Source organism: Martes martes, assembly GCF_963455335.1.
Source record: "Martes martes genome assembly, chromosome: 8".
Taxonomy (NCBI): Eukaryota; Metazoa; Chordata; class Mammalia; order Carnivora; family Mustelidae; genus Martes; species Martes martes.
The window spans coordinates 102,812,091-102,834,869 of record NC_137895.1 but is presented as its reverse complement, the minus strand read 5'-3'; the positions used below and the strand labels follow the sequence as shown (position 1 = coordinate 102,834,869).

Genomic DNA, 22,779 nt, shown 5'->3' with positions numbered 1-22,779 from the left:
TACACAGTTCACAAAAGGCAAATGGAATTCCTGTCTGACTCCCCAGCTGTCACTCTCTATGTCTCTTGTACCCCATCTCCTTCATCAGTTGTACCTAGTTCCTCCTGCTGAGGGCTTCATCTTTTGCTCGTGAGTCTGGTTTCTGGAGCCCTGTCTCTCTTTTCTAAATTGCACAGGTTGGTTAGTGGGCCCCACCTGCTTCCTCCACCCCCACATCATTCCTTTCTCACTCTTTCTCCACTCACTCATACAGACCCCTTAGTATTTTACCCCAAGAACTTCTTACTACTTATTATTTTCCTTTGAAATGTTTAAAAATATTTTTCATTTTTTTTGTCTTTCATTTTTTTCTTTCTTTTTTCTTTATTTTCTTTCATTTTTTTAAAATTAATTTTTTGAATTAACATACAATGTATTATTAGCCCCAGGGGTACAGGTCTGTGAATCGCCAGGTTTACACACTTCACTCATCATAGCACATAACTTCCCCAATATCCATAACCCTACCACCCTCTCCTTACCCCCTCCCCCCAGCAACCCTCAGTTTGTTTTGTGAGATTGAAAGTCTCTTATGGTTTGTCTCCCTCCTGATCCCATCTTGTTTCATTTATTCCTTTCCTACCCCCAAACCCCCCACTTTGCCTCTCAACTTCCTCATATCATTTTAACATAGAATATGCTGTACCTTTGTCTGAGATCATTTAATCCCTGGTCTCCATTTTGGATAAGAATCATCAACCTGACTGTAACCTGAATCACTCAGACATTTAGTTCTACACTGGAATCTGCCATTGGCTTACCCTGCACTTTTAGGCAGGTCACTCCTCCTTGAGTGTTGTTTTCATGTCTTTAAAGTAGAAATGACTAGATCTGGGATTATAAAGAGGAAAGAGTTAAGAAGAAATAAGAAAATAGTCACGAATGCTCCCAATTTAATGTTAGCCTTTTGGAGATACTCCACCTATCTTCAATATGTATCTGGTTGCTGCAAAAGGGAAAGTCAGTTTTCCTCCCAAATGATCCTTGGCTCATGGGCTCTATTTCAGGAAGGGAGATTTGGTAACCAGAGTCCCTTATGAACTTGCAGGAGGCAGTTGGATGGCCAGAAATGGATTTTCCCCACTAGAAGTGAATACTGTCTTTTCTAATTCTATCATTTAATTACCTGAATAAAATAGATATACTGTGACTTGTTTATCTCCAGGAGAGTCAGAGAATCAGCAGGGAGTTCTCATGACCATTTCTCTTATAATAAATGGAGCTGTATGAAATGGTATCATATTATAACTACCACAGATGGCCTATTTTGAAACTTGCTCTAATGTTTGCATCTGACTGACTGTTGTTCTTATAGGAATGGGACGGGAGAAACAGAGATTCTATCCAGAGAGCAGTGAAGCACAGCAATGTGGTCATTAATCTTGTTGGACGAGAATGGGAAACCAAGTAAGTTTTCACTCTTGTTTTTTCTTGGCATATGCTGTCTTAGGGCTCAGTAGACATTCGCTGGGTACCTTCTAATGTGTGGAATTGTAGTTATAACATTTTTAATTAGTCCATCATTAAGCATTGATTGAACAGCTGTTTACATACTGAAAACCCCCCTCTCAGGAGCTGCAGTTGGCAGTAAGTCTGGTATAAGTGAGCAATGTGATAGGCTGCCCATAAAAAGTCAGTAGGGATTGTGTCAGTGTGGTTGGTGCCATCAACTTGCTGGAATGACCAGTTGGTTTATGAATGGCTGATCCTGTGTTTGGATTTGTCCAGCTGGGATGGGTTAGGCAGGATGATTTTGCCCATCCTACTGTTCATCCAGCTGAACGTTGGTTTTCTTGCATGAACAGTGTTCTAGATCTAGTGTTCCCATTATTAATCACAGATGATGTGAGTACTGGTTTGAACAGTTCTTTTTAGCCTTTGTGTGGGTTGTTTGTCAACAGATAGTGTTTTTTTTTTTTTTTTTTAACAGATAGTGTTTTAACCTTGCAGTTGCACGACACTTTGTTCATACCATTGTCTTAACATTTATTAAAGTTTGAAAATCTATGTCTGCCTTAGCACATATTTCTAAGTTCCTTGGTGATTTGGAGAGTCTCATTCAACTTTAAATCTCCTGTAGTGACTCCTATAGTGCCTTGTACAGTGTAAGCGTTAATGTTATTGTGTAATGTTAATGTTATTGGGTTAAACTGGTGACTGATTTTTTAGATTTTTCTTCCCCTGGGGGAAACAGAGGCCCAGGACTCCCAACACTCCCCTCTTCCTTCCCAACCACTGCAGCCAGATGTTCTCAAAGGGTCTCAGCCTTGGGATTCCTTGAGGACAGAGAATATTATGTGTGCTGATATATTATGTGTACTTACGGTAAGGTTTAAATTATGTACAGTAATGATGATGAGCAGTAGAACTTACATGTATATAAAATACACAAATATGTATTAATTTTGACTTTGGGTTAAATCATTGCCATTTAAAAATTTAACTATTACAAATTCTAGCAATAGTATGAAGACGAGCTTATCGCGGAAAGCTTTGGAATCCCGAGTCAGGTGTTCTTAACTGATCCCCCCTTTTTTCCTTCTTCCAGAAACTTTGATTTTGAGGATGTTTTTGTGAAGATTCCCCAAGCAATTGCTCAAGTGTCCAAAGAAGCTGGAGTTGAAAAATTCATTCATGTTTCACATCTGAATGCTGATATTAAAAGCTCTTCTAGATATCTGAGAAATAAGGTAAGTGACAAGTTGGCTTGGGAAGTGCTTCCCAGAGCTGGAGTTTGTTGGCCCCTTTGAAACATGAGTTAAGTGATAAGGATTTCTCACTGACATATCCAGAAATAAAACGGGTTTCTAATTCTCCGTACCCAGAATAGGTTGATGTGTGTGACGTGTGTGTTGTGTTCTGACATACAGAAGAGTGCCTTCTGTATGCTGGGAACTATGGTAAGGGGCTTCAGAGATGGATAGAGCATCCATGCTGCAGGTTGCTTGGGACATACTAGAATTATATAGTAAACCTCATAAAAGGTAGAGTATTATTCCTGTCTAGAGCATCCTACCCATGTCACCTGCAGGTTAAAAGACCATCTTTTTTTCTCAAACCTTGTGCCTAGTCATGGTCATATGCTGCTCTTAGGGGAGTAATGGAAAGGCTGAGGATGACAGGGACAAATATTTGCCAAGGAAATCTAGTATTTAGGCTTCTTATACTTCCAGAAACCACATTGTCATCCAGATTGTACCTAGGGATTGACCATTCTGATCTGGGGTCATTCTGTAGCCTGAAATGTCTTTATTATCAGGGACTCAGAGGAATTGCAGTGTCTGGGGCTGTCTTTAGCGTTTGTTTTCTGCCATCATGAGCCCGCTTTGGGTCAGATTGATAAGGACCACAGAGTTCTTTGCCAGTGGCTCCAACTTTTTGATCCCCTGCATTCTTTTATTGAACAAATGATGTATTAAGTATCTGCTGTGTACTGTATATTGTATTAGGTGGTGGGGATACAGTAGTGAATAAAACAGACACAGCCTTAGCCCCTGTCTATTTTCTAATCCATTGAGGAAAATAATTCCACTTGCGCCTGGTGTTGCAAAGTAGAGAACTGTGACATAGGAGCATTTAATGGGGGAGAGAGGGCATCTGTCAGTTTGGAGCATTTAATTACTGGCATCGAATAGTCAATGTAAACTGGCTCAGACATAAAGGAGGTTTATAGGCCCCTCTATCTGAAAGATCCAGCAATAAGGAAACTTAGCCACATTGGTGCCAATGTTCATCAGAGTTTCGGCTTTGTTTCTCTGTGATTCTTTTTTTTTTTTCCCCTCTGTGATTCTTTCAGCTCCTCCTTTTTGTGTAAGCTCTGTTTCTCATAGTCAGGGAAGTGGCTAGCAGCACATCCAACCCTCACTGTCTTCATACCACATGGATGAGGGAGAAGGAGCATATTCAGAGATGTCCAGTCCTGTGGCTTATACCACGAGGTGGATAGTGGTGCTGGCAAATAAGGGGAGAGACACTTGAGAAGGACAGGGCTGTCGGGCAGTGGTTCTTAGCCTTAGCTGCCCATTAGAAGCGCTGATGGAACTTTGAAAAATCCTGCACCCTGACCAATGAAAATAGAATCTCTGGAGATAGAACTTGGGCATCAATATTTTTAACTCTTCCTAGGTAATTCCAAAGCACAGCAAAGATAAAAAATAGTATTTATAGAGAAGGAAGAGAATGATCCAATTTTGGACTCAGGTGGCATTTCAGGTGTGTGTCCATCATCCAAGTAACAATGGTGAATGGGGTTTATGATACTGGAGCTCAGAAGTGAGGTCAGGTTTGGAGATATAAAACCAGTTAATTGGGGGTGCCTGGGTGGCTCAGTCAGTTGGGCATCTGCCTTCGGCTTGGGTCATGATCCCGTGGTCCTGGGATCAAGCCCCTTCAGTGGGCTCCCTGATCAGTGGGGAGCCTACATCTCTGTCTGCCCCGCCACACACTCATGCTCGCTCTCTCTTGCTCTCTCTCTCTCTCCCAAATGAATAACAAAATCTCTAAAAAATATAAAACCAGTTAATTGAAGCAATGTTTGGGAATAAGATTGCCTAGTGAGGAAGCATAGATTGAGAGAACTTTGGACAGGGCTCAGAGGAATACTAATGATTAGTGCTCTGGTAGACAAGGAGGCACGTAAAAAACCCAAACAAAGGTCAAGAAGGAGTGGCTGTGGTGAGATGGAAGGGAAACCCGGAGAGTACAAGGTCATGGAAGCCAAGGGAAGACAGTGTTGCAAGGAGGGAGTAGTTGCTTATGAATGCCAGTGAGAAGCCAAGTGAGGTGAGAACCGGAAGGTCACCTTGGACTTACCAATGTGGAGGTCATCTGTGATCTGATCAAGAGTGGTTTGGGTGCAAGTGTTGGGGCAGAATCTAGAGCACAGGTGAGCAGAGAGTGAGCAGGAGCTGAGGTGCTGGGGACAATAAGAGCAGATGGCAGTTTTAAGTGGTTTGGTAAGAAGAGGGAGGGGGCAAGAAGCTGGAGAACCATGTGGAGTTGGGAATCGTTTTGTTTTTGTTTGTTTGTTTGTTTTTTAAGATGGAAGGTCTTGACATTGTGTAGGAGCTGGTGAGAAGGTGCTGCTAAAGAGTGAGACTGAGGATAAAGGAGAGAGTCAGTTGGGCAGGTTCCTGAGAAAGTGAAAGGAAGTGAGTCCTGGAGCAGGGGAGGTAAGAAATAAGAAAGGGGGAGAGTTGTGGATTTTCTGGTAGGAACTTGAGGTGGTTTTTGTCTGCTGCATTATCTTCTCTTTGGATAAGAAGGTGAAGTCAGGGTGCCTGGGTGGCTCAGTGGGTTAAGGCCTCTGCCTTCGGCTCAGGTCATGATCCCAGGGTCCTGGGATCAAGCCCCGCATCGGGCTCTCTGCTCAGCAGGGAGCCTGCTTCCTCCTCTCTCTCTGCCTGCCTCTCTGCCTACTTGTGACCTCTGTCTGTCAAATAAATAAATAAAATCTTTAAAAAAAAAAAAAAAAAGAAGGTGAAGTCATACTGGAAGGAAAAGAATAGTAAAGAGAGGAATTTGAATAGAATAGAGAATGTTTGAAATTGTCACAGGAGAGAACAGCTAATTAGAAGAAAACAGTGCTTGGGAAATGTTGAGTGCCCAGTTAAAATTAATGACATGAGTGTATAATGGCACCAATTTATGATTTTTTAAATTCAGGTGTGATTGACATACATCATATTAGTTTTAGGTGTATAATGGAATGATTTGACGTATGTATATATTGTAAAATGATATCCACAATAAGTTCTGGTTAACATCACCACACGGTTACATATTTTTTTTGGTGATGAGAACTTTTTTTTTAAAGATTTTATTTATTTATTTGAGAGAGAGAGAGAGAGAGAACATGAGCGGGAGGAGGAGCAGAGGGAGAGGGCCAAGTGGACACTCCCTGTTGAGCAGAGAGCCCAATGTGGGGCTCGATTCCGTGACCCTAAGATCATGACCTGAGCCAGAATTAAGAGTCCGATGCTTAACTGACTGAGCCACCCAGGAGCCCCTTGTGATGAGAACTTTTATGATCTACTCTTTTATTAGCAACTTCCAAATATACAATACAGTCTTATTACCAGTAGTCGCCATGCTGTGTGTTATATCCTGAGACTTAATTTATTTTATAACTGGGAAGTTTGTTCCTTTTGAGCCCCTTCACCCCTGTCTCTGGCCATCTGTTCTCTGTGTCTATGAGTTTGGTGGGGTTTTTGCTTTTTTTTTATTCCATGTATAAGAGCAATCATATGGTATTGGTCTTTGTCTCAGTACTTTGATTACCATAATGCCTTCAGGGTCCATCCATGTTTTTGCAAATGGCAAGATTTCCTTTTTTAATGGATGAGTAATATTGTGTGTGTGTGTGTGTGTGTGTTTATGACATCTTCTTTAACCCTTTATCTCCCACTGGACACTTAGGAGTTCTTTTCTGTCATGGTGATTGTAAATAGTGTTGCACTGAAGACAGGGATGCAGATATCTTTTCAAGTTAGTGTTTTCATTTCCTTTGGACATCCTAGCAGAAGTGGAGTTTCTGGACCATATGGTAGTTATATTTTTAAGTTTCTGAGGAACCCTCATGTTGTTTTCCATAGTGGGTGTACCAATTTACATTCCCACCAGCAGTGCACAAGGGTTCCCTTTTCTCCACATCTTCACTAACATTTATTGTTTCTTGTCTTTTTGATAATCGCCATGCTAATAGATATGAGATGATATCTCATTGTGGTTTTGATTTGCATTTCCCTGATAATTATTGATTCTGGGCACCTTTTCATGTACCTGTTGGTCATCTGTGTGTCCTCTTTGGAAAAATATCTGTTCAGATCCTCTGCCCATTTTTTAATTAAATAGTGGGTTTTTTGTTTTTTTTACTGTTGAGTTGTTCAGTTGGTGATTTTTATGCACTTGTTTTCCTCCAGCTCTGAAGGCAGCGGGAGTGCATGGCTCAAAGAAGGAAGCTAATGGGGTTCTTTCAGAATTGGAATTTTGCCTGGTGGGTGGGGGAGTAAAGACAAAAGGCTGAGGTAGTTTACCATATTGGTAAGAGAGTGATTGAAAAGTTGGGCCGTGGGATCTAGTCTGAGGTAGGTTAGGAGGGCTTGATGTGGAGGAAAGCAGTGTCAGACTAGCGCTCCTCAGAGAGTGATGACCAGACATCTCAGGAACAGGTGATGAAGAAGCAGCAGCTGGAAGCACGGGAGATTGCCATCTGAGAGCAGGTTGTCTTCATGTAGTGTTTCAGAAGGGCGGTTGTGGTTGTTGATGTGGTCCATGGCCTGAATGAGTTGAAGGAGCAGAAGTGGAGAGAGGAGAAGGTCACTGGAGTTGAGAAGCTCTAGAAACTGAGAGGTTCAAGTTCACCTGGACATGTATGTCACTCTCAGTGGCAGTGCAGGTGGAGAGGTAGGCTGGACAAGGTGCTGATACCTGCATGGAAAGAGGCATCGTCTAGGAGGTAGATGGTAACAAGTGAAGATGTTGAGTTTAGGAAGCTTCCTGGCCTGTCCCCACTCCTCTGGATAGGTATGTGTGCTGCCTCTTCCATATCGTGACTCCGACCACACTCTCCTTTCTCTGGCAGCCTGCTAGATTGTTGATACCATCCAGGGAACCTGTGGTTAGGAAGAAAAATGGAGGCTGGAAAAATTCTACTCTGATTTTTCTCCTTTCTTCTGTGTAAGCTTCCCTAGGAGAAATATAGGAAGACACCTAACAAGAGCCATTAGAGGCAGGACAAAGGAAATGTTAAACAGTGTGAAATGAATTACGAAAAGACATTTCAGAGCTTTGAAGACCACAAACCTAAAATAAGTAAAGAATACAGTAACTGGGCCTTCTCAAAAAGGCCCAGAAAGATGGATTTTTACATGAAATGCTTCTGGACAGGAGAGTCAGATTGAAAGCTGATAGATACTGCAAATGACCAGAATTGTGTTTCTTTCTTCTCCTATTTGTTTTCTTCTGAATAAAATAATCACTGAAAGTGTTTTTACAGAAAAAAAAAAGTATGTTATTTAACAAAAAGAATTCTTTGTAACTGACTTTCATGAATCCTACCTTAATCTGGAGAAACTGACCTTTGAAATACAAGTAACATCCTGATAGTGGAAGGAATGTAAGCTCTAGTCACTCATTTCTGAACTCTTGTTTTTTTGTTTGTTTGGTTGTTTAGGCCGTTGGAGAGAAGGAAGTGAGAGATGCGTTTCCAGAAGCCATTATCATAAAGCCATCGGACATCTTTGGAAGAGAAGATAGATTCCTCAATCATTTTGCAAGTATGTGTTCTTTCTTGTATTCTTTCTCAGTAGTAGAGAAGAGGATACAGGTTAACCAGATTGAAGTTAAGCACAAGCAAACAGCGGTTCTCTGACTCGGCAGACTGAGGTATATTTTCTGTCCCTCAGTTGCCTTTTTCTCCCCAGAGGTTCTTTTTTTTTTTTTTTTTTTTTTTAAAGATTTTATTTATTTGTTTGACAGAGAAAGAGGGATCTCAAGGAGGCAGAGAGGCAGGTAGAGAGAGAGGAAGAAGCAGGCCCCCCGCCAAGCAGAAGCCCGATGCGGAGCTCGATCCCAGGACCCTGAGATCATGTCCTGAGCCGAAGGCAGAGACTTAATCCACTGAGCCACCCAGGCGCCCCTCCCTAGAGGTTCTAAGTGCCTAGTGTGGTCTTCATTACTGTCTATGAAAAGAAGCACCTTAGATTCACAGAAAGAGTGCAGTCTTGGGAGGCAGAGACTGACTGTGGCAAGGGTAGCAGGGGCAGCTTCCTTGTATGTTGAAATGGAGATGAAAATGTCTGTCTCAAGAGTGGTGTGTTACTGAAATGAAGTAGCGCATGTCACCGTACTAGTCAATGCTTAAATGTTGGCCTTATTTACATTTTTCACATGAAACCCCTCTTTTTTTTTTTTATAAAGATTTTTATTTATTTATTTGACAGAGATCACAAGTAGGCGGAGAGGCAGGCAGAGAGAGAGGAAGGGAAGCAGGCTCCTCACTGAGTAGAGAGCCCGATGTGGGGCTCTATCCCAGGACCCTGGGATCATGACCTGAGCCGAAGGCAGAGGCTTTAACCCACTGAGCCACCCAGGTGCCCCTCACATGAAACCCCTCTTAACTACTTTCGCACTTTTAGTCTGATTGCCAGATCCCTTGGATGTTGATTTTGAAAGACAAAGAGACAGCATTGTAGTTTGTCAGGTGCATGTAATCAGTCTTCCTTGTTTGCTTGTTTATTTTTGAACAAGCGAAATGAGTTCATTTTGAACATTTTATTTATTTTATTTATTCATTTATTTTTGAACATTTTATTTATTTTATTCATTTTAGAGAGGCAGTGAAAGAGTGCACGAGCAGTGGGGAGGGGTGGAGGGAGAGAATCTTAAGCAGACTCCGCACTGAACGCAGAGCTCGACATTGGGCTCAGTCTCATGATCCTGAGATCGTGGCAGTCTTCCTTGTTAATAGGAACTTCTGTGGAATGGGATTAGGGACTAATAAATAGGAATTTGACCATTGCTAAACTGGTATGGAAACTGCTTTCGTGGGCTGGGTATTGTGTTATGTTTGCTCTCAGGCTTTGTTTGTATAATGATTTGACTTGTCTTGGCAGAGGAAATCAGTCTCCCTGACTAAGTGATGAGAGATTGAGATTTTGCAGGTTAAAAAAGTAACTTCCCTATACATTTGTGGGAGTGGGAAGGGAGAATACATTTCTAAAGTCTGATGAGAACCCAGCTTTAGTTTCTGATTCTATCGAATTATCAGTTACCTCTCAGTTTACTTACTTATGTATTAGGAGAGGATTCTGACCCTCCTGGGAAGTACTAGAAAGTACTAGGAAATACTAGGAGGTACTAGGAAGTACTAGGATGGTTAGTGAGGAACAGTTTTATCAGTAGCTTCCTGTCTCTCCTTGTTAACTATTCATATTTTTTCTTTCAGTTTTCTTTGTATATCCTTTGCCTATGTGTATTTGTCGTTTTGCAAGATTTTTTTTTTTTTACTGATTTATTTAGACTATATATTAAGGGTATACATCTTTTGTTATATTTACTGTTATTTTTTGTTGTTGGCTTATTTACTTAAATTGCTTTAAATTTATAGATTTTATTTTTTAAGAGTAGTTTTAGGTTTATAGAAAAGTTGAGTGGAAAGCACAGAGTTCTCACATACCTTTTAACCCCTTGATCTCTGCCCACAACAGTTTTCTGTTATATATTTTTTTAAGGTTTTATTTATTTATTTGACAGCACAAGTAGGGGGAACAGCAGAGGGAGAAGGAGAAGCAGACTCCCAACTGAGCAGGGAGCCCATTGTGCGCTCGATCCCAGGACTCCGAGATCATGACCTGAGCTGAAGGCAGACACTTAGCCTACTGAGCCACCCAGGAGCCCACGTTATTAACACCTGGCATTAGGGTGATACATTTGTGAAATTGATGAGCCAATATTGATACATTATTATTAACTCAAGTCCATAATTTACATTAGGATTCATTCTTTATGTTGTACATTCTGTGAATTTTGACAAATGTATAGTGACATCTACCTACCATTAGAGTCTTGTAGAGAATAGTTGCATTGCCTTAAAAATCTCCTGTGCTTGACCTACTTATCCTTCCTTCCTTACCCTGCGACCCTCACACCAATACCTGACAACCACTCATCTTTTTCTGTCTCCATAGTTTTGCCTTTTCTAGAATATCATATAGTTGGAATCGTGTGCTGTGTTGCCTGTTCATATTGGTTTCCTTCACTTAGCCTCTGCATTTAAGCTTCTGTCATGTCTTAATATGGCTGATAGCTCATTTCTTTTTTTATAGCTGAACAATATTCCATTGTATATATGGACCACAGTTCATTTATCCACTTTAGATATTTTTATCCTGTGTTTTTTCACCCTGATTGCTCATGTTTTTTCACATTCTGTGTTAATTTCCAATTTAAGAAAAATTGTGATAAAAAACGTGTAATATAAAATTCATTGAGGTGCTTGGATGGCTCAGTCGGTTATGCTTCTGACTCTTGAACTCAGCTCAGGTCTTGATCTCAAGAGTTGTGAGTTCAGGCCCTGTGTTGGGCTTTGCACTGGGCAGGGAATGTCCTAAATGAATGAATGAATTAATTAAAGTAAAATAAAGTTTATCTTCTGCTTTGGACTGAATTATGTCACTGTCTTCCCTCTGTTCCCCGAATTCATTTCTTATCTGTTTTTACTTTTGTTTCCTATGTTATAGTATCATAGCCAAGAAATCATTGCTATAGGAACCCCTGGGTGGCTCAGTGGGTTAAAGTCCCTGCCTTCGGCTCAGGTCATGATCCCAGGGTCCGGGGATCGAGCCCCACATCGGGCTCTCTGCTCAGCAGGGAGCCTGCTCCCCCCCCCCCCCGCCTGCCTCTCTGCCCATTTGTGATCTCTGTCTGTCAAATGAATAAATAAAATCTTAAAAAAAAAAAAAAAGAAATCATTGCTATATCCAGTGTCATGAAGCTTTCCTCCGTATTTTCTTATAAGGATTTTGTAGTTGTACCTCTTATGTTTAAATTTTTGATCCAATTTGAGTTAATTTTTGTATATGGTGTGAGGTAAAGGTCCAACTTTATTCTTTTATATGTGGATATTCAGTTCCCCCAACACCATTGAAACTGATGTCATTGAAAACACTGTCATTTCCCCATTGAATGGTCTTGGCACTGTGTCAAAAAAATCATTTAACTATACATACAAAAGTTATTTCTCCCTATTCCACTAGTTTATATGTCTATCTTTATGCCTCTGTTCGGATCTTGATTACTAGATTTGTAGTAAGTTTTGAAATCCCCCCCACCCCCAATGATCTAACTTTGTTTTTCTTTCTCAAAATAGTTTTGGCTATTTGGGGTCCTTGAAGATTCCATATGAATTTTAAGATGGAGCTTTTTATACTTTTGCAGAATATGCCATTGGGATTTTGATAGGGTTTGCATTACCGGTAGATTCTTTGGGTAGTTTGACATGAATATGAGATGGATTTCTATTTATTTGTGTCTTCATTAATTTCTTTCAGGAGGGGTGCCTGGGTGGCTCAGTTGTTTAAGCATCCCACTCTTGGTTGTGGCTCAGATTATGATCTCAGGGTCATGGGATAAAGGCTGCGTGGGGCTCTGCCCTCAGCTTGGAGTCTGCCTGACATTCTCTCCCTCCCTCCATCTCTGTCCCTCTCCCCATTCCCTTTCTTTCTCTCTCTCTCAAATAAATAAATAAATCTTTAAAAAATTTTCTTTCAGCATGTTTTATAGTTTTCAGTGTGCAAGTTTTTAGCCAACTTGGTTACACTTATTCCTGAGTGTTTCATTCTTTTTTTTTTTTTTTAAGATTTTATTTATTTATTTGACAGAGAGAGATCACAAGTAGGCAGAGAGGTAGGCAGAGAGGGGGAGAGGGGAGCAGGCTCCCCACTGAGCAGAGAGTGACGCGGGACTTGATCCCAGGACCCTGAGATCGTGACCTGAGCCGAAGGCAGCAGCTTAACCCACTGAGCCACCCAGGCACCCTGTTTCATTCTTTTTGATGCTTTTATAAATAATGTCTACTTTAAAAAATTTTTGTAAGGCTTTTTTTTTTTTTTTACCTTTACTTTCAATCCATTTGGTATTTGCTTTGGTTTATGGTAGATATAAGCCTTTTCTCCCTCCCTCTCGTCCTCTCTTTTTTTCTCATTTTAATAAAATGATTGTCTCAACACCATGTATTAAATAATCTTTTCATTTCCCACATATTTGTGGTAATGTATTCATCGTATCCTAAATTCCCATTTTTTTATCAGGGTCTTTTTCTGAGTTACCCATGTGTATTGCTGATCTGTTGATTCCCATGTTCCTCCTTGGGATGGGGTGCAGTGATTGTATGGTCTTGGGAGTGGCCGTGCACCAAGTGGCCAAGCCATTTGACCATTTTTCCCTTACTTTCCACGTCCTTCAAGATTTGGCCTGGCTGCCCATTAGCTTTCTCAGCATCAGCTACATTTATTCCATTATTTCAGTTATGCAGAATGATTCTGCTAACCTGGAGCATATGGAGTTTGGTGAGGCTTCAAGTAGTTGAGGCCTTCCTAGCATACTTCTCTTTCTTCTGCCAGATATTCGCTGGTTTGGTGGTGTACCCCTTATTTCCTTGGGCAAGAAGACGGTGAAACAACCAGTATACGTAAGTACCCTGGATGAAGGGGCTTTGGCTGGATCCAGATTCAGGTGATCCGTTTTCTGGTTTTAATCTATTACTGTAACTCCATCATTTTCTTCTTTTCAACTTGCTCCAACTGCTTGCCTCTCAGTTTACCTAAGAGGCACATGTATTCTCTGTGTTCACGTGTTTATTCACATAAGAAAAATAAGTTGAATGTGCCAGGCACACTGTACACATCACTGGGAACATCGAGATATGAACGAGACACAAATTGCTCTCCTCACATTGGCCTCAGTCAGAGGCAGGCTTACAAAGCATTTGTCATGCAGTGTGGTAAGTGCTGTGATGGGGAGAGGATTATGTAATTACAGCAGAGGACACTGAATCCAGGCTTCAGGGTCAGGGACAGCCTCCCACAGGAAACATCTAAGGTGAGACCTCAAAGATGACGAGTAGCAAGTCAGATGAAGGGGGTTGGGGAAGAGCATTCCAAGCAGAAGGAACAGAACAGAAGTACAGGGGTTCAGAGGTAAGAGCATGTTGGGTTCCGTAAGAGCATGTTGAAACCAGGCTTTCTTATCTGTGGAACTGTTGACATTTTTGGGCCAGATAATTCTTTGTTGGAGGGGCTGTTGTAGAATGTTTGGCAGCATTCCTGGCCACTAACCACCAGATGGCAGTAGCACTACCTCCCCTGTTGTGACAGCTACAAACATCTCCAGGCATTTTGCCAAAAGGGCCTTCCAGGTGAGGCTAAGATCACCCCTGTTGAAAACCACAGGGTCTGAAACCATATAAAATGGGCAAGTCAGAATGGTAGGATATTGGCAGTTCCATAGGATTCTGCCTACTAATTTGTGACAGCTTGGTAACAGCGTTAGGACGAGTGGTAAGGGGTGAGATTGTAGAGATAGTGGGCATAGTCTGATCAGAGGGCCTCAGCAGCTGTCTGAGCGTGAACATGTGCTGACTAGAAAAAATATTTAGGTGAACCTTCCAATATGCAGATCATTTGAAGCCTTGAGGAGTGGGTTCTTTAAGGAGCTTTTTCAAATGGACAGTGCCATTATTTTAATTTCCTTTTATTATTTTTTATTTTTTGGTTGTGACTGATGTGGCCTGCTTTCCTTCCTCCCACCCTTCCTCTCCCCATCCCTGTTTTTCTCTTTTGACAATTACTTAAACATGTGTTACGATTTCTTATAGGTTGTAGATGTATCAAAAGGAATTATTAATGCAATTAAGGATCCAGATTCCAGAGGGAAATCTTTTGCCTTCGTTGGGTAGGTGACTAGAGTTTGACTTTAAAATTGTGCTCCCTGTTAAAATGAACAAATTGTAATGATTTATAAGTACAGTAACTTCCAAACATGTCACTACAGATTTATTTGTTGCATTTTTAGTGTTCTTCTTCTACTATTCCAGAAATTTTATTTACTAGCTCCAAGGTCAGTGTGTTTCAAAGAGCTGTCCAAAGTCTGCTATAGTCAGAATCTCCTGAATGGTTCCTTTAAATCAGAATTTTGAGTGAACTGGGGAATCTGCTTTAATAAGTGATTTTTCTGTCATCAAAGTCTGAGAGAACCAACTGCCCTAGACTGTTACGTATACTTAGTCCAATGATCACCAAGGATGGTTTTGTACTATTCCAGTGATGTTTTTAACATATAAAAGGATATTATTACAGATTCAAAAACGCAAACAGAATACTTTTAGGGAGTAAGTACAGTTGCAAAATTAAATTGCTTTTGATAGGGTATCGCAGTGCCCCCAAATGGTTGGAGATAGCTGGTTTTGGGTACAGTTGGTAGTGTATTGCGAGACTGATCGTTTATGGTATACCGTCTTTGCTGTTAGGACACAGGACACATGGGGCACAGTTAAGCTATGTGACTTGCCTGATTTTCTTAAATCTTGCTACAGCTGGGTTTAGAACCTCTTTTCTGACTTAATTAAAACTAAAAAGTTAAGATTCAGTCTGCCAGGTTGATAGGTTCTAAATCCACCTAAAAATTGGCCCAGAACCCTATCATTTTATGAAGCAAACTGATGACACCTGATGTCCATGAAAGGTGAGAATCTGATTAACAATTAAGTGATAGCATAATTTCTTATTTATTTATTTATTTATTTATTTATTTATTTGACAGACAGAGATCACAGATAGGCAGAGAGGCAGGCAGAGAGAGAGGAAGGGAAGCAGGCTCCCTGCTGAGCAGAGAGCCTGGTGTGGGGCTCGATCCCCGGACCCTGGGATCCTGACCTGAGCCGAAGGCAGAGGCTTTAACCCACTGAGCCACCCGGGTGCCCCGATAGCGTAATTTCTAAGAAATATTTGCTTCCAGTGAAAAGATGTGTTTCTCTCTAAGCCAGGAAGCATAGTATATATTCCGAGGATTATGAATTCATACATTGTTATGTTTTTCACTATTGTTAAAGGCTTAGTTTAGTAAAATTTTTGTCAGTGTTAAAAACCATATTACATTTCCATATCTAGCAGCTGCAGGATTTATGCCTCTCTCTGAGTTCCTAGTTCACAGTTATATACTCCAGGAGAATTAGCTACAAAAATTGTGTTCAGCTCAGGGTCCATAAATCACTAGACTCAAAGACATCTGATTCTAGTCAGACTAGGATTCCGATGAAAAGAAAATAGAACTGGCTTTACCCACTTTGCTTACTACTTGCTGGAAATAACTCTTAGCCCTTTCCCTTTTTACCTTGAGGGAAAGAGACCTCCAGTCTCTTTGCTAGGCTGTAGTGCGCCATACTTGTTTGGCACATTGGTGGGAGAGTAGTGCTCGGCATGGCAATGTATGTATTTTGTGACTGCCTAAGTGTAGATAGGCATCTGCGTTTCTCTTTCTGTCTCTTTAGCACGGGGGAAAACTTGGCTTATTTCTCAGACACTTTGAGGTGAAGGCAGAAGCATAAGACCTTAATTTTGCTCATAGTTTTTTCATAGTTATTAACTATAGGATGTTGGCCCATTCCATCATTTGTTCATTAAATACCTATTGATAGACACATACATACATAAAAATGAGAGAACTGATAAAGTCAGCAAGGTACAAGGTACAGGATCAGCATATGCAGCTGGGTTTCCATATATTTGCAAATGAACAATCTGAAAATAAAAATAAGTAAATAATTTTATTCACAGTAGCATCAAAAGAATAAAATACTTAGGTATAAATTTAACAAATATAAGACTTGTATCTAGAACAAAACACTGCTGAGGGGAATTAAAGAAGGGTTAAGTAAACAGAAAGACATCTCATGGTCATGGACTGAAAGAGCCAATATTGTTAAAATGGCAGTTTCCCCCAAATTCATCTGTTGATTCAATCCAATCCTATCCATATACCAGGAGGTTTTTTGTTTGTTTGTTTGTTTTTTGTTTTGGCAAAAATTGGCAAATGAATTCCAAATTTATATGTAAATGCAGAGATCCACAATAGCCAAAGCCATTTTGACAAAGAAGAAAAAAGTTGGAGCACTTAAATTTCCTAATTTCAAAACTTACTCCAAAACCATAGTTATAAAGACTGATTTTGGCATGAGAATAGAATATAGATGAATTATCAGAACTGATAGTCTAGAAATCAACCTTTGTGTTTATGGATGATTGATTGTTGACAAAAGTGTTGTGACACTTCAGTGGGGAAAGAATAATCTTTTCCTTAAATGGTCCTGGGAGATCCACATGCAAAAAAGTTGAACATGGGGCCTTAACTATACACAATACATGAAAAAATCAACTTAAAATATATTAGAGACCTAAATGTAAGAGTTAACGTTATAAAACTTTTGGAAAAAAAAATGATCTAGACCTTGGGCTAGGCAGAGATTTTTTATTTTATTTTTTTAAGATTTTATTTATGTATGTATGTATTTTAGAGTACGAGTGGGGCGAGGAGCAAAGGGGGAGGGAGAGAGGGTGAAGACTGTCAAGCCGACTTGGCATTGAGTGTGGAGCTGGACACGGGGCTCGATCTCACAACCCAGAGACATGACCAAAACCAAAACCAAGAGTTGAATGCTTAACTGACTGAGCCACCCAGGTGCCCCTAGGCAGAGAGTTTTTAGATGTGATATCAACAGCATACTTCATAAAAGGAAAAACTGACAAAAATAGACTCCACCAAAATGGAAAACTTTTGTACTTCAGGAGGCACCATTAAGAAAATGATGACAAGTGGGGAGATCATCCGCTAAAAGGCAGGGGATGGGTCAGAGAGGTATATGGAAACCTTGAGGGACTGGGGAAAAGATAGGAAGTTTTCCCGGGGAGCACAGAAGAACAGCTCTTAGGAGAGCAAAGTAAGGTAGCACAGCAGAACGGAGTCTTCTGTTCGAAGTTAGTGATCAGAAATACAGGTGAAGTCAGGTAGCCCTGTTGTATTTTCTCTCCAATTATGTCTTTCTGGGGTTCTGGCACAAAGAAGGCAGATACTTGCAAGAACCAGAAGAGGGACTTGGCTATGCTAGTATAGTGGAGAGACAGCTGGGGGCAAGGTTTTGCTGAGGGTATTTGCAAAGGAATGACTATAATGCTGAACCATGCAGCCTAAGCTGGGAAGGACACAGGCTTCAGTGCGCCTTTCTCTGTGAGCAGAGGCACTTAAACGGGTCTTTGAGTCACAGTTAATGGAACACAAAGTGCTTCAGAGCAACTGAAGAGCAAGTGTATAGGCAAACGGATGAAGAGATATTAAAAGGTATTATAAGCAATAATAATTATTAAAGCTAGGTTATGCCAGGACAAAACTGTTCAGATCTTTGGAATAGAAAGTCCAGAAGCAGTCTCAGATATATGTAAGAATACAGTATGTGACATTTCAAAATATGGGGAAAGGGTAGATCATTCGGTAAATGGTATTATATCTACATAAGGTAAAGATATAATACCATTTACCGAATGATCTACCATGTTATGGATTAAAGAATCTCAAAACATTAGAAAAGATATGTGGGGGGGGGGGCATGTGGTTGGGGCTTCAGCTCAGGTCATGATCCTGAAGTCCCAGGATCGAGCCGCACATTAGGCTTCCTGATCAGTGGGCAGTCTGCTTCTCCCTCTGACCCTACCCCCTCTCATGCTCTCTCTCTCAAATAAAATCCTTTAAAAAAAAAAGTGGGAATTTATGTCACTAGTTACTATAGAGGGATTTTCTAAATATAAAAACAAACCATAAAATAAATCAGAACTTTTGCTTAAGTGAAATATTTAAACTTGTGTATGTCACAAAACACTTAAACATTAAAAAGCAAAATACAAACAGCAAAAGATATTTCCAACTATATCATTAAAATGTAAAGAATTCTGGGGCATCTGGGTGGCTCAGTCAGTTGAGTGTCTGCCTTTGGCTTGGGTCGTGTTCCCGGGGTCCTGGAATCGAGCCCCGCATCAGGCTCCCTGCTCGGTGGGAGTCCGTCTCTTCCTCTCCCCTCCCCCTACGCATCATCACATGTGTGCATGAGCGCCTCCCCCCTCCTCCCATATAAAGAATTCTTAGAAATCATTATAGACAGGGCTTCAGGAAGAAAGAGAGAAATGAAGTGTATGTAGCCAAAACTATATAAAAAAAATCTCTGTCATTAATGCAAATCAGAATGTTGGGGTACCATTATTAGGGCAGATTGGCACAGTTTTCTGACTAAACTCACTTTTGGTGAGGGGGATGCTAGCATTTTATGTGAATTTATGTGAATTGATACGACTTTTTTGGAAGGCAGTTTGGAAATATTCAATAAAAGTCTTAAATTTTCCAAGCATAGTCAGAGCCAGTTCCATTGTAGAATAAATTGTAAATACATAATTATGGATAAGTACAAATGTTTACTGTAAGAGTGCCATTATCTTATAAAAGAATAATATATTTTAATAACTTAAATATTCCCAAGACTGGGAATTTATCAAATAGTTATGATTGTATGCAGTGCAATTTATGTGATTGTTAAACATGCACAAGAATATTGAATGACATAGAAAGGTGATTGGGATTTAATGTTAAATGAAAGGCATTACAGAATAGGATGACCTGTGTAATCTTACATTTGTAAAAGCAAAAAAATGTGTATATGTAAGGGGATGAGAATTAAATATATTAATTTATTAATATAATTAATTAATTAAATTATTAAATTTAATTAAATATATTAACTAAATATATTAACTTTATCTCTGATGGGATTATGGGTGAGTTTTCTTTGTGCCAATCTGTATTGACTATAGTGCTATGTGTTTCGTCTTTCATAAGAAAAATGTTGGTAAGAAAAAAGTTAGTTTGTTAAATTTAAAAAGAAAATTTGTAAGGAGCGAATAATTTGGAGAACTACAAATTTTCTTTTTGTAGGCCCAGTCGGTACCTCCTTTTCGACCTGGTGCAGTATGCCTTTGCTGTGGCTCACAGACCCTTCCTGCCATACCCTTTGCCACATTTTGCCTATCGGTAAGTAAAGTGCTTCTTTTTATGCCTTCTAAAATAGAGCTAACACCATACATTTGTTTGTAATGCTGTCACCTAGGGTTATAGGGAGTGTGTTTGTTACAGTAGAGCTTCTGAATCTCTAACTAGGAGGTGCTTCTGATGTCTTGGTGTTACTCTAGGACAGAACTAGAGGTATCAAAGAAAGGGAAATGTGGCTTAGTGTGGATGAGAAAAACAATGTGTATTGAGAGGTTAAATCTGCAGTTCTTCAAATTCTCTCATTAGAAACCACTAGGTTTTAATTTGGAGAAGTGTCTTGCTCGGCGGGTTGTATAAAGGAACAATCAGGTTTCCCTTTGTTTCATACCTCTCTCCCAGATGTGGGAAAGGATCTTTCTTTATTAAACCAATCTGGTCATGTCATTGGGGGAAGGAGCTGGGTTGATTCACACTTGATCTTGTGGTACCTTATCTTCTTTCTTCTTGTCCTGCTTCTTGGTTCACTTCTTCCCTTTGCAGGTTTAGAGTATCAGAATGATCATGTCACATACTCGTGGTCTGGTCGGGGAGACCTTCACATCCAGTTTGCCAGGGATTGACTTATAAACCAACATGGCATTTCACTCCTGAATTCATTCAACAAATATTTATTTCTCAAATGCCCTCTATGTCTGAGGCAAGGCACTAGGGACTCAAGATACTATACTAAACCCTTAAAAAGCTTGTGATCTAACACAGGTATTAGAAAAATAGGCAGACTGCAGTGTGATGATACTATTTATTGGGGTGTTCTGTTTTTCAAGTCGTCTACTTCATCCTCAGTACTCTGTGAGTGACGTAGGTAGGGAAGAGCACGTAGTGCACGTGAAGGAGTAGAGTTGTGGGCCAAGCACGAGGAATACCTCTGTTTAAAAGACCTGCAGTGTCAGGGAAATTTATCAAGAGGCTCAAAGTGAGTCATCAGACATTTAGGTGAAAGAAGTGGAGCATTTGGAAGCCTAGATAGGGATAGGAGGGGGTGTTTTAGGGAGGAAATGACTGTTTCAAGAAGGGGAGCCTGGCCATTTGTTCACTTCTGTGTCTCCCACACCTGGAACAATGCGTGGCACATAGTAGGCACTTTGTCAGTGTTTGTGGAATGAAAGGCTACAGAAAAGTCAGACGAGGTGAAGGACTTAAAAGTATCTACTGGAGTCAGTAGTGAGGTCATTTTGATAGTGGCTTTGGTGCAGCGCGGGGCCATAAGCCAGACTGCAAGGAGCTGCTTCCTTGGCTGAGCAGGAAATTGAGAATTACTGCGTAGTGGAGTTGGCATGTGCACACGGAGTGGCCCGTCGAGGACACGGAAGTGGGCAGTGGAAGTCCTCTGTTAACACCCAACCAGAGCACAGAGTTGGAGGTTTGCTGGAGGTGTTTTAATTACGCTACGGGACCGGTTATCTGGACTCTGAGACTTTATTTGCTCCTGGAGAAATTCTGACCCATCTTCAGTGTGCTTTTTCATTTTTTTATGCATACTAGACTGATGTTTTTAAGTTTTTAGAAAGCTGTGGAGCCCCGCATTCAGTGACCCACTGGAGACCTATGAAGTAATTCAGATAGAAGCAGAGCTGCTCTAGCTGTAGTGATGTAGTGATGGGTGGTCCTCAGAACCCAAACACACAGCCTTTGCCGCCAGTGCTCTCTGGGGACCCTGAGGAATTCCTAGGGTACCCTGGACTCAGGCTGAGACCCCCTGCTCTGAGGATACTTAACAGGAGCTCGGCAGATAAGGAAAACCCTATTTTCAGTAAGAGTGGAGAGATGCCATTGAGGCAGGCGGCACTCTCGTCCTGGGTGTTCTGTTTGCTTCCTGATTTGAATCATTCATCTTAGGTGTCTCCTTACTTTTTGATTTTTTTTTGGTTCCCTTGGGGCCCCTGTTTTTTTGTGTGTGTGTGTGTGTGTTTTTTTTGCGGGGGCGGGGGGGTCCTGTTTTTAAGGATTACCGTTTGCATCTTGCTTACTACTTGGCTTGCCCGGTGTTCTTAACAGAAGCATATCTGAATGTGTGAGGTTTAAATTAGATGGCACTGACTTCTCTGAACGTCAGATTTTTTGTTTATTTTCTTAGTAGTAATGGGTTTATTTTAATTTTCATTTGTTCGGATTTGTTGCATCTTCCGTGGAAGACAGGACTGCCACGAGCTAGGGCAGTCAGGCTGAGTTAGCTTAAAAGGAAAGGTAACCTCGCATGTAGGGGTGCCAGGATATTGGTTATTTTTTTTAAAAACAAAACAAAACAGTCAGTGAGCTCCTGCCTCTACGGCAGCCTTTCTCCCGGTCCTTCTTGGAGGCCAGCTTGAGTACTGGGTGTGGAAATGCTATCACATGCGCCGTATTTATTCCTTTTTCTAGGTGGGTAGCGCGGCTCTTTGAAATGAGTCCGTTTGAACCCTGGACGACAAGGGATAAAGTGGAGCGGGTGAGTATGTGATGAACATCTCTCCGGCCAGGTACTGGGCAGAGAGCTACAGAGATGGATAAGTTAGAATAGATTTTTGTTTGCTTGCTGGGTTATTTGCATGCTCTTGTCCATTATCCTTCTATCTGAAGCAAGCCCCGCAGCTTGGGCCCTGAGCTCACCGGCCCTCAGCCTGCTTGGGCGTGGGGGTGCTCCCTTGGCTCTTCTCAGATGTTATCTGTTTTTCTTCTCGGCTAGATCATTCCCAACAACAGCACACAAACACGCCTTCAGGGCTCTGTTTTTTTAAAGGTGAAGCCCTCCCTCCCTTGTCCCTTCTAGCCACTGTCCTGTTTGTCTGGGTCCCTTTGAGTCATAACTCTTCAAAAGAGCTGTCTGTTCCTGCTGTTAACCATTGCTTACCTTGGTCTTTCTAACCCACTCCATTCAGGCTTTTATTCCCACTTCTCCCCACAAACTGCTCTTTTCCAGATTATATGTGATCCGGATTACCTATGATCATCCCTTCTCCCCGTGAACCCTCACTTGCCAGTCTGTTTTCTGGCCATCTCCATATTCCCTTGCTTTTTCCTCCTCTCACTCGGCCGTGCTTTTTAGTTTCTCTTCCTGGTTTACCCTCTTCTCCCTGATCTGTAAGTGGGGGACTGACAAGCTCTTTCCTCAGCCCTTTTGTA

General features: G+C 41.0%; 1 protein-coding gene across 1 annotated transcript in view; it reads left to right on the top strand.

The window, feature by feature from the left end:
* NDUFA9 (NADH:ubiquinone oxidoreductase subunit A9) overlaps window positions 1-22,779 on the top strand; it is a 44,673-nt gene that overhangs the window by 10,060 nt on the left and 11,834 nt on the right. The window contains exons 4-10 of the mRNA XM_080809989.1: window positions 1,355-1,446; window positions 2,588-2,729; window positions 8,213-8,315; window positions 13,161-13,228; window positions 14,414-14,490; window positions 19,567-19,662; window positions 22,039-22,105. Of these exons, the coding sequence (XP_080666115.1) occupies window positions 1,355-1,446; window positions 2,588-2,729; window positions 8,213-8,315; window positions 13,161-13,228; window positions 14,414-14,490; window positions 19,567-19,662; window positions 22,039-22,105 (645 nt within the window). The remainder of the gene's footprint in view (window positions 1-1,354; window positions 1,447-2,587; window positions 2,730-8,212; window positions 8,316-13,160; window positions 13,229-14,413; window positions 14,491-19,566; window positions 19,663-22,038; window positions 22,106-22,779) is intronic.